This window comes from Lipotes vexillifer, unplaced genomic scaffold (genome assembly GCF_000442215.2).
Source record: "Lipotes vexillifer unplaced genomic scaffold, Lipotes_vexillifer_v1.1 scaffold940, whole genome shotgun sequence".
Classification (NCBI taxonomy): domain Eukaryota; kingdom Metazoa; phylum Chordata; class Mammalia; order Artiodactyla; family Lipotidae; genus Lipotes; species Lipotes vexillifer.
The window spans coordinates 1,261,292-1,273,919 of NW_006775864.1; the positions used below are offsets into that span (position 1 = coordinate 1,261,292).

The 12,628-nt window shown below is 44.4% G+C and overlaps 1 protein-coding gene across 1 annotated transcript in view; it reads left to right on the forward strand.

Annotated features, from left to right (window-relative positions):
- Positions 1-12,628, forward strand: part of LOC103075697 (contactin-associated protein-like 2) — a gene marked incomplete at its 3' end in the record, with an annotated part of 1,289,195 nt that overhangs the window by 1,251,795 nt on the left and 24,772 nt on the right. Inside the window, exon 18 of the mRNA XM_007450234.1 lies at positions 228-361. Within this exon, the coding sequence (XP_007450296.1) occupies positions 228-361 (134 nt within the window). The remainder of the gene's footprint in view (positions 1-227; positions 362-12,628) is intronic.

Sequence of the window (12,628 nt, forward strand, 5' to 3'; positions counted from 1 at the left end):
CTGATGGCTTGTTGTTGGTAGATTGTCAACATGCGCGTGCCTGGTGCTGTGAGCCTTTATGGATCAGTGTGCCTCTGAGCTAGTCACTCAGAATTCAGAACGGAGGTGATATTGATGGACGTTGAAGCTGAGTTTAATGGAATTAGCCTCAAGGGGTGGGGGAAGTGACATTAAAATGAAATCCAGAGTGGAGAAATGACTGAGTTTCTTTTCTTTTCTCTGTGTAGGAAGCTTACAGATCCGGTACAGCCTGGGTGGCACCAGGGAGCCATATAATATTGACGTGGACCACAGGAGCATGGCCAATGGGCAGCCCCACAGTGTTAATGTCACCCGTCACGAGAGGACCATTACTCTCAAGGTACACACGTGTTACTCATCAGGCGGATGTGATACAGGGTTGCAATCTGTCCTCTGTCATGCTGGGCTATTGGTTTTGTTTTGGGTGGTTGGGACAGGTGGAAGAGATGCTTCTGATACTTTCTCCTACAAATTTCTAACCTGTGAAGTGGAAAGATATCCAGTTCCTACAGGAAGGACAATGATGGAGTTGATGGAGAAGAGATTTCTTGGGAGAAGGTAGAATAAATGTTTACTCTGTACGTTCTTTGTAGCTTTCCTGCTTGTAGCCCTGCACATCTGTCAGTCTACTGCTTTTATCCATTGCAGCATCTTTTTTCTCCATGGTCTCAGATGTCTGAAGCTTATCGCATTTCCCAGCAAAGGTTATTTTGGTTTATCTGACCTATTTCCTTCACGACTCCAATGCAATGTGAATAACTATTTTCTTTTCTTCTGTGGATGCTCTGCCTTAAGAATCCTCGGTACACAAACCTTCCCCAGCATCTCAGACTCTGGTTGTAGGCTTTCCATACACAAAGGGACGGTTTTATTGTGACACTCACACTTTATTTCAGGTTCATGGATTGTCCCTACCCCCACGACCGATTTTTACAATGAAGAGACCAGCCTGGGAAACACCATGAATAAAACATGGCATGAGGAGGTCTCCCTGGGAACTAAGGCAAAGCTCAAGGCTGGAACTGTCACTGCATTCTCTAGAAGGGGCTCGAAATAGATGCCTGTCAGGGAGAAGCACAGCAGGGGATGTGTTTTGTCAGTCAAGTGGAATGTCAACTGGCAGGGGTCCAGCAGTCTCTCCGACCTCACTCGGATTCGGATTCAGCTGGTAGCTGTGGGAAGTTCAGGTTGCAAAGGAGAGGCACAAGCCCCGTCTCTTCGTGAGCACTGGCGGTTGTCAAATTCATAACTTGATACGGAGTTTACGCTTGGCCTTTAGCAGTAAATGCTAGAGAGCATTTTCAGGAGAGGCCTTTCCTAGGAAAATGGCAACGTGCAGCTACAGCCCATTGCACAATCAATCAAATGGGGCATAAATAAGCTTCTTTCATAGTGATGGACAGTCGCTGAGTCTAGCGCAGTGCCTGTCACGTGTTAGGTGCTGCAAATTACTTATGGAGTAGACCACGCCCATCTTCCACCATAACTCAAGTTTGATTCAGAAAAGCCAGCAAGTCCAGGATTAGTATGGTGGTTTATACCATTACAGGAAAGGGGTTGGTTTTATACCATTTTATCAACGTTGTGTTCATTGGCTTTTGATTAGAGGCATTCTCTTGTTTTAAAGTGCGCCATCTGTCACCTCTCTTAAAGAAAGTGATTATCTTGCCATTTCACCATTGCAAAATAATATGAAAAGTTAAAAAGAGCTCAACAATCAGCTTGAAGGACAGTGTCAAGGAAGGGAGCTGCCTCCGCTGCGGAGTTTTGCAAGGTTAATCCTCACTGTCTCCAAGAAAACGCGTTGTGTGTCGAGACTGAGCCCTGTGGGCTGAGGAACCACATGTGAAGACGAGGGTGGGGTGAGTGGGAGAAGCGAGTCCAGGTGATAGGCTAAATAATTCCATTTCCTGGTGCATTTCCCCAAATGAGAGTCTGGAGTAAAGAAGGTCAAGATGGAAGATGGCCTCCCTTCTCCCAAATTCCACCAACTGGGGAATCTTTGGAAGGAAGCGGCAGCTCTTTAAGAGCAGATATCAGCTTAATCAGAGCTGCTGTCTGCTACAGTAAATTAGAGATTACCCTGAAGCAGGGGAGAGGGGTGGGCTGTTTTAAGGACTTGGGGCTCTTGAGGAAAGGCTGAGAAATCCACGCAGTGGAGGAGCCACAGGCCTGCAGAGTCCAGGGGACCAAAGCGGGGCTGGGGAGAACCGGCTTCTATTGCTCAGGGTTCTTCTGATCACAAAAGACAGAAAACCAGTTCAGAATTCATTTGTAGAGAAAATTCCTAGGGTAGGTTATAGAATTTAAGAAAGGGAAAACCAAACTTTTGAAAGAATCCAGGGGACCTGGAGGATTAAAGCAAAGCCTAGGCCACGACCGAATGCCTCTCTCCCTCTCTCCCTCTCTCTCTCTCTCTCTCTCCCGGATTGGTACTTCAAACTCCAGTCAGTCCTGATGGCAAAGCTCAAGTCGACCGAGGGACTTGAGCTAGGCACTCAGCCAGGGCCACCGGGGAGCCAAGGCCTGCAGGGCACCCTCCTGGGCAGGTAGGACTTAGTCCGGCCGGCAGGCTCCTTCACTGAGGTGCATCCGCATCAGTTAAAGGCTTCCATGTGGGTTTGCGAAGCTTAATCTGATCTAGTCTTGGTGAGGAAATGCCACTGTAGGGCCTGAGGCCAGCCTTTGGTTGTGTAGAATTGAAACAAACTATCCTATGTCCCCACATTCCCTTTCCTTGTATCTCTGCTGCAAGACGGGAGACAGATGTGGTAGCTCAGAAAGAAAACCCAAAGGAAAATAAATTAATTAATTTTTTTAAAAAAGGGACTTCCCTGGTGGCACAGTGGTTAAGAATCTGCCTGCCAATGCAAGGGACACGGGTTCCAGCCCTGGTCCAGGAAGATCCCACGTGCCACGGAGCAGCTAAGCCCGTGTGCCACAACTACAGAGCCTGCGAGCCACAACTACTGAAGCCTGTGTGCCTAGAGCCCGTGCTCCGCAACAAAGTGTAGCCCCCGCTCTCCGCAACTAGAGAAAAGCCCGTGCGCTGCAACAAAGACCCAGTGCAGACAAAACTAAATACATAAATAAACAAATTTAAAACAAAGAAAACCCAAAGGGAAGGACGTTGGGATACTAAGTTTTATGGGATGAGTTGGATTTTTAAAATGAAATAAACCTTTTGCATGCTGACTGGAATAATATCTGGAGTATAACTATCTTCAGCTAGAGGCCAGGGAAGAGACGGGGAAAATCATAAGGTGCAATCCAATGGGTGTTTTAGTACGAATGATGAACCAAGTCCTAACGGGCGTGATGGGTCCGTTCCATGGGCTTTGAGCATCACTGTGTCCTAGGGACTCCCCCAGCGGCCCCGTCACAAAGAGCGCTTCCGGTCTCAGCAAAGGCCAGGAGCAGGGGGCACCCCAGGGGCCCAGCCCTCCTTCAGCAGAAGCGTGAATCGGGAGGGAGCCGGGAGAGGTGACACCCGGGCCAGCGTCCACGATCAGTATGCGTGGAGGGGGGAGTAATTAGATGCAGCTCTTGGAGAAGAGACACTCACGTTCTTGATGGCGCCTGATTATTTATTCCCTTGGGAGGGTGAGGGGCGACTCCTTAGGGCTTCTGTCTGAGCCGGAGCTTTGCTCTCCACCTCCCTTCATGAGAGAGGGGACGCAGAGGCCACTCTGCTCACCGGGACGGTGCTTGGCCTCATATTACTGCCTTTCTTTTAAAAGAACAATGGGCCACCTTAGCCCACAGCCTCGCATCTCCACCCGCACAACCCCCTGCCCAAGCCCTCATGCATATTCATCCTGCTTCAAAGAGCACAGCATGGAATATGCAAATTGGCCAGGCAGGAGCTGGTTGGCATTTTGATAATAGCTTTGTCTGACAAACCCCAGAGACACGCGCACATCTTCTCTCTCTCTCTCTCTCTCTCTCTCTCTTCCCCTCCCTCCTCTCCTTCCCTCCCTCCCTCCCTCCATCTTCTCTGCTTGCTTCTCCGGACAGTTCCTCTCGCAGCAGAGGCTTCCACACATCATGGGACACAGACACTGAAGTCGGCTCACACCTTCCCAGTTTTGCTGGGACCAGAAGCAAGGTCCTAGTTTCTCGGTTCTCATTTTAAAATCCGGAGAAGGTCTCTGGTTGACCTGGCTGGGGTCACACACTCACCCTGTTGTGAGGAGAGGGGAACAATGACTGATAGCCCCTAATCAAACCTCGTGATCAGAGTGGGGAATTGGGGAGAATCCTCCAAGGAACAGGACTACAGTTCCAGGAGAAGGAAACACGATGGGTACGAAAAACTTTGGCTGCACCATGCTTTGCGGTAAAGGGGAAGATAGAAGTGGGAAGCATTCTAAAAGGCACGGAACTAATTCGGCCATTGGAATTGAACCCACGGTGTTGGAAAGCCCTGTCCCCCACCTCCTCCTTCTGTCATACAATGGGATGCAATGGCACTGAGATTTCTGGACATGTTTAGAAAGCAGATGCCTCAACCCACCTGAATGCAGCCTGGAAAGACTTCATGGTCTGGGGTGCACTGGTCTTTGTCAGCCTGGCCTCTCCAGTCCAGCCCAGATGGAAAACGAAGGTAGACATGGTGGAGGAAGAAAAGATATGGTGCCTACCTCCAGACAAGCAGGTGGGGCCGATTCCCTGCTCCCATGACCTGCTTTCTCGCAGGCAGGGAAGGCTGCAGAGTGTGGATGTAATTCCAAGGGCACCTTTAGAACTCAGGAAAAACACTCTGATTTTTGTTTCCTGGAAACAATCTACAAATCCATCTTGAGAACTTCTGCAACCTCAAGAATGTATGGAGAAAAAGGTATAATAAAAGGTTAATCGTGACTATTTCTGTGTAAAGGGATTATAAATGGCTTCATTTCCTCTAGAGTTTTCTATATTTCCTCATTTTTTTTTTTTTTAAGCAGAGGTCTTCTTAGAAGCCCATATGGTTTAAATTTATTTATTTATTTATTTATTTATTTATTTATTTATTTATGGCTGCGTTGGGTCTTCGTTTCTGTGCGAGGGCTTTCTCTAGTTGTGGCAAGCGGGGGCCACTCTTCATCGCGGTGCGCAAGCCTCTCACTATCGCGGCCTCTCTTGTTGCGGAGCTCAGGCTCCAGACGCGCAGGCTCAGTAATTGTGGCTCACGGGGGTAGTTGCTCTACGGCATGTGGGATCTTCCCGGACCAGGGCTCGAACCCATGTCCCCTGCGTTGGCAGGCAGATTCTCAACCACTGCGCCACCAGGGAAGCACCTCGTTTTTTAATTATAAGTGTATGGTGCATTTTTATAATCGAACAAAAATGTAAAATGCACATATATCCTCAACCCATTCTGATAGACCCCAGTTACAATAAAATATAATGACAAATATATTTAAATAATTTCAAATTAAAATGTACTTCTCATCAAAGAACAAAAATAAGGCTAACTCAAAGATGAGTTTAAAAGTGCCATGGAGGGGCTTCCCTGTTGGCGCAGTGACTGAGAGTCTGCCTGCCGATGCAGGGGACACGGGTTCGTGCCCTGGTCCGGGAGGACCCCACGTGCCGCGGAGCGGCTGGGCCCGTGAGCCATGGCGTCTGAGCCTGCGCATCCGGAGCCTGTGCTCTGCAATGGGAGAGGCCACAACAGTGAGAGGCCCGAGCATGGACAGATGAATGGATAAAGAAGATGTGACACGTATATACAATGGAATATCACTCAGCCATAAAAAGGAACAAAATTGAGTTATTTATAGTGAGGTGGAGGGACCTAGAGTCTGTCATACAGAGTGAAGTAAGTCAGAAAGAGAAAAACAAATACCATATGCTAACACATATATATGGAATCTAAATAAATGGCACGATGAACCTAGTGGCAGGACAGGAATGAAGATGCAGATGTAGAGAATGGACTTGAGGACACGGAAGGTGAAGGGAGGCTGGGATGTAGTGAGAGAGTAGCATTGACATCTACACACTACCAAATGTAAAGTAGATAGCTAGTGGGAAGCTGCTGCATAGCACAGGGAGATCAGCTTGATGCTTTGTGATGACCTAGAGGGGTGGGATAGAGAGGGAGGGAGGGAGGGAGGCTCAAGAGGGAGGGGATAGGGGGATATATGTATACATACAGCTGATTCACATTGTTGTACAGCAGAAACTAACACAACATTGTAAAGCAATTATACTCCAATAAAGATGTTAAAAAAAAAAAAAAAGAAGTGCTATGGAATGATGCCTTTGGAATTAAGGTAAAATTCTATACATTTATATATGTGCAAACATCATATAATTTAGATGATGTTTGTCAGTGTTTACAGTGTTTTTAAAAGCAGGTTTGCTTTTCTAGCTGGGTTTGGCTAAAGCTAACTTTAAATAAGTTTGCATTCCCTGAGCACACGCTGTCTGAAATGGTGCTGAGCACTTGAGGGAAACTGACCTTGGATGAAACATTTGCTGCCAAAAAACAAAGTGCCCAATGTCCACATAGAGAATGAAGGACCGACTCTCAGAGTTCTCAGATGCCAGCGCAAACCAGAGCCCAGGACAACCCTCAAGTTGCATCATTTATGGAAACTCACAGTTGCACCCATGATAAAGCTAAAGGCTTAACGCCAAATGTAAAACAAAGCCCGAGTGGGCAGAGAGCACCCGAAAAATACTGTCTGTGATTAAAAACTGTGCCAATTAGCATCATCTAAGAACTGAACATCACCATTACAAGGAATAATTTCAAAGCCTTGTGTTACAAATCCTTTCTTCTTACTTTCCTTCCTGCCTGCCGTCCCTGGCTTCACCCGTCCTCCTTTCCTTCCTTTCGTCCCAACCACATTGCACAGGGGATATAAGGTGGTTTACAGGGAGTACATAAAACGAAATTGAGAGTTAAAGTTAAGTCACAAAAAATAGGGCCCCAAGACAGAAGGTCTTACCCACTTGCATAAGTTTGGTTCGGAGCTTCTTGGTGGCCGGAAGTCCACAACCCATAAGCATAAACTGTACCAGCTCTTCTAGGGAAATGGAATTTTTCTTACTCTATCATTCTTTCCTTTTCTTATCTACCATGGATTCTATTTACTGGCATGGTAAGCTGCCCATAGCACGATCCACTTGGCAACATCACATGCATGATGGTAGCTCACGTTTATTGATGCTGTGGTCCAGGCACTGTGCTAGCACTTGACACACATTTTCTCATTGAGTCTTCACAATAGGCTTATGAGGAACACACCATTAGTATCCACATTTTAGAGATGTGGAAACTGACACTCAGACTGTGATGTAGCTCACTCAGAATTAGGAAGCAGTGAGTAGCACAAGCCTAGATGAAGCTAGGTCTGCCACACTGAAGCTTACACATGCTCTTAACTGAATCACTTAGTAGAGAGATGTCTAGGAGGGTGACCATAAAATGTTGGAAATGGATACCTCTGGCCAGTTCGAAATTGAGTTGAGTGATGTTGTTGAAGTTATAAAATAGTTCAAAAATATGCAGAAGTACAGAGAATAATAAAACATACACCTATGGACCCACCATCCAAACATTAAAAATTTTGGCATTTTGCTATATTTCTTCAGAGTTTTAAAAATGCATTGATAGTTGAAGGCCCTTCATCCTCCTTGTTACATAGTGGGTACCAAGAGAGGTGGAACGCAGGGCCTTCACCAGCGTTTCTGCAACAAATGTGTTTCTCACAAACCTGCTTGACGTAGCATTTCCTTGGGAAAGTCAAGTATAACTTAAAAATGGATTTCAGCCCAAACAGTTCTGCAGGCAGTGGGGTAGAACAGGGTGATGGGAGATGAAGGGGACCAGGGCTGAGGTGATACAACTTTCTGATAATCCTCACCTGATCCAAGGATAAAATTAGCTCAAAAAATGAATTAAGTACATGTTCCTTGAATAACCATCAGATATTTAGGGGTTTTATGGAAGTTTTACAGTGGAGGGTTCAGGGACATAGTCTCTGGCACAGATACTCCTAATCCATTTTCTCTAAAAATCAAATGCACAGATGGTAAAGATGTATCATTTTGGCTTTCATCTAACTGGAGGGCCAGTTCCCTCTTTGCCAAGACGAAGCTAACAGATTTCCTGCAAGTAAAATGAGGACTTTCTTAAATAATTCCAAGTCCTCAGAAACAAATGATGATCAGGTCCCCAAATTTTTATAGCACAAAGAGCATGACTTCAATTGCTTTCATCAGGAATTTTCAAAACAAAAGTTCCTCAGACTCAGTGAATTACATCTCTTAGAATAAAGATGATAATTTCTTACCTGCTATTAATCAGAATTTCAACCAAATTGTATAACAGCAGTTGCATCAATTTCTAAGTGAACTGTATATTGAATATGAATCCTAAAAATGGTCAAAGGAAAGTGTTACCAACAATAGTAGCATACGGTGAATGCTAAACGCCAGGAATATAGAAAAAGACTAGGATAACACCAGTTGCTGTAACAACCCTAAAACGTCAGTGGCTAAACCCAATGAAAGTCTGCCTTATATCAGATATATTTTTAAAAAAGGAAAGTCCTGTGTTCTGTAGCAGTGATGAAATCATGCTGGGTAGATGCTCTGAGGACGTCCTGCTACCGCCCTTGGCCATGGGAGTAGTTCCTTGAATAGGCCAAATTCCTGTCCATTATTTGCGTGGCTCTCCATGGCTCTCCTCTGAACTAAATGTTGGTGATAATGCATTCCTTGAAGCTGTGCAGCTTCTAGGGACCGTTTCCTGCAGGTGTCAATTACACTGAGGGTTGTTTTATACTCACAAGCCTTTGTAGACCAGACCTGCAGTTTCTTTGCCAATACAGTTCCTTCAGAAGCTGAGCTGGCTTCTGATCTATCTGCTTCGGTCAGTTTCATGTACCAGTAGATACGCCCTGCATTCTTCCCTAAATGTGGCTCTTGGACCGAGGTAATCATTTGCTTCCAAGGACCCTTGTCTCTCTCTCAAGGTCATGGCAGCTACCTTGAGGCCATCTGAGACAAGAGGCTTAGGTGGTTGTGGTGGGGTAAATACTCTTAATTTTAACCTCCCTCATGGCACTGAGCCAGTTTGCTGAGCTGAAAATCTTCATGTGCCTTTGTTGGTCAAAGCTTTTTGCAGTTTTATTTCTTACTCTCTGGTGTGAGGCTCTACATTTTTGGACTTTTCTCTGTTCCCTTTCACTGATGTTTGGAAACTGGCCAATTCCTTTCTGAACTCATCTCTTCCTTGACATAGGCAGCAGGAAACCCCTGATACCCGTGGCCATTCTGGCTCTTTTGAAGCACATTCCCTAAAGCCACCGGTCATAGGCACTTAGTCTGCCTTCCAGGTTATGTGCAGTGACAGATTTACAAAACATTTGCTTGTATACCATGACTGTCTGTCTTTCCAGCCTCTAATATCCATACCACAGGACCAATGCTACAAATTTCACGTTTCTCTTACAGCAGTACTCTGCTTCAAGATACTCATTTATGTTCATTGGGGCTACATTAGCTACTATAACAAAAAAGAAGTTCATAGATTGTGGTGATGTTTTCATGGGTATATACTTAACTCCAAACTCATGAAGTTGAATACATTAATTAGGTACATTTATTTGTAGGTCAAAAATAAATAAATAAAATAGATTGCAACAACAATGAAAAATTGTTGGAGGAATTTTATTAGCAGTAAAATGAAAAGTGATTCAATTATAGACTTAAAGAGCAGCTATATATGTTAATTGACATGAAACATTGATGGGCAGGGTGGCACCACTTTTTGTATGTGGAGAAATGTTCAGTTGTAAGGAGTTTCAAATAACCGCCTCAAGCCAGGAGAAATTCTCTCTGTACTGGAAGGGCCTGAATAATCATGTTATGTGGTGCTCAAAATACTTTCATACGTATCCTCGTTTGACGTGTCAACCTTATGAGTTGGGAACAGCTGGTACTATTAGCCCATTAAACAGCTGAGAAAACAGAGATTGAGCATGTCCAGGTGACTAATAAGGTCCCAGTGCTCACGAGAGGCAGACTCCTATCTAGAACCCATATAACCAGACCCCTCCTTCCGGGGCTGGTCACTGCTCACCCCCATCGCCTCTTTGTCGCCTTTGAGAGCCATCAAGAGACCCAGGCTCACCCCTGCCAGTTTGCATTATAAACTTTTGAAAATTCTTAAGATTTTTAAAGAAAAGTAAGTCTTTTGGAGGGGTTAGTGTTTGAAGTCGATTAGGGTAGCAGTAGGAGATAGTAGCATGCTTGTCTGATAAACTCTTTTGACCTGTGTTGTGTTTAGAGACAGGAAGGTGCAGAGAGCAACCTAGGAGGTGATAAGACAGCCTTCCACATGGCTCAGAGAATGCCACCTGCAGCTGGGAGGTGAAACGTGTACGCTAAAGGCTCTAGGAAAAGAGGTTGATAGAGCAAGCTTTTTAAAAATTGCTGGATCTGCGTATAAAGATGATTTGGTTTAAATGGCTTTTCTCAAGAATATTAATAAAGATTCCAGGAACCCCACCTCAACCCAACACAGGAGAATCCTATTAAGGCAATAATAATGACGCCAATAAAGTAGTGGTAGTAGCAGTAGCAAAAGCAATCAGTATTTCTTGAGTGTTTACACTATGCACCAGTCTCTGTCTGACTGCTTTACAGGCTGTACTTTATGCAAATTACCCTCCTGTGAGATAAGTACCATTATTCCCATTTTACAGATGATGAAACAGAGGCACAGAGAGGTCAGTAAGGGGTAGAGCTGAGGTACAAACCCAGGTCTGTCTGATTCCCAAGCCCAGACTCTAAACACTGTGATTTAACTGGTATTTAAATTGACCATGAATTAGGTGGTCTGGTCAGAGGCCATAGAGGACCCTTCCTCAAATACATCCACCCACATTAGAAAACTGACTCAGCACAATTTCTACAAAGTGCTGTTAGATAACAAATGAAAGGTGTAGAAAAGTGCATGCAATATGACCTCAGTGTTAAAAAAACTAATGACATAGAGCCTTTAAAACAAACCATGAGTAGCATGTATGTTAAACAAGGAACAAATATATAGCCTACTGCAGTTTATGAAAAGGTATATTCATTTTTTTGAAATACCAAATTACATGATAGTCTCCTTAGAAAAAAATTACTGTATGTAATGGAGGGAAAACACTTTTTTTAAGAAGAAAAGCCCTATTGAGATTTGCTGGAGGTCATAAAATCGCAACTTTTCTAAGTGAAAAAAGAAGTAAGCAGTCCAACTTTCAGGCCAGTGTTTGTGCCACATAAAGAGTTCCACATCAGTTTTCCTGGAAGCATGGACATAACCTCTGGTCCTTCCATCTGAGCATCCTTCTTTCCTGTGCTGGCATGGAGCCTGGCCTGAAATTAGAAGCTGAGGCTCAGATGAATTATTTAAAAATGTGGGCCTTTATTACCCTTGAACTTTCTGCCAATAACGAACAATACTAAAAAGTGTATAGCTGTAAACACAACTGAAAATTTTAATATCAGAGGTTGTTCGAGCCTTTATTTTTAAAAAAATAACACTGTTTAGAAGCATTAAGTCTTTTTAGGGATGTCAGAACAAATAAAGGAAGTTGACCTCAGTAGTCTAAGGCCCTGCTCTGAGATTACATTTACTGTAACATCTTCCCTTTGGCTAAGTTAGTGTTTCTCTCCTCTGGAAGATGAGCTCACAGCTTTGGTTGTGCATTACCAGCACGCTTGACAGAAGGGCGGTGATTGTGGAAATAGTGATGAGCCCTTTGAAGTCTCTAATCCTTCCCTCCCGGGAGCACTCTGACCCATGCACTGGCTCTCTGTTTGGGTTCTCAGCAAGTGTATTACTGCTTCTCTTCCTGCATTCATGGAAGACCGACTCAGATGTTTACTTATGTGGAGGGCATAGGTCAATGTTTTATTTGTTTCTCCTATCATTACAATGGTTTCCACAGAAGATACCTGGGAAGAGAAGAGACCGGAATGTGTCTATTGAAAACTTGCCCATTAATTTGGTCTGCACATGTGTCAGAGTTTGTTTTGTTTTGTTTTCAGTATTTCCATATATCCAGAGAAGCCTATTCACAATGGAGGCACACATCAAAAACCTCATGACCTCATTAGCTTTGTGTCATTTGGTTTTAGATTGGGCTTTGGGTCCTTGGCCCATGGTAGGGTATTTTAGCAAATTTTCCTTATTTATTTCTGAACAGAAAGTAGGACTGTTTGGTGAAGTGTCTCCAAAAAAGAGAAACAAGATACACAACCATCAGTGCCGAGGATTCCTCCCCCTGCCGCCGTGTGTTCAAACTGACCTGCAGCTTTATACTGAGACCATCTGTATACTTAGTGGTCTGGGCACCCACTATGTAAGGTCCCAGTTCCGAGGTGTGCAGTGGAGATGTGTGACAAAATGTTCTCAAGATGATTCTGGGATGTTCCATTAACAGTGCATTTTTAAAAATATTAAAACCATATGATGATCACTAAGGATTTAACGCTTTTACATGTAATTGACATTAATCTCTTATCCTTGTCCGCCACTCAGCCCATGGCATGATGGGAAATTCCGAACAGCAACCATTCCTTAAGCCTGACTTGGGTAAAATCAGGGGGTCGTCAA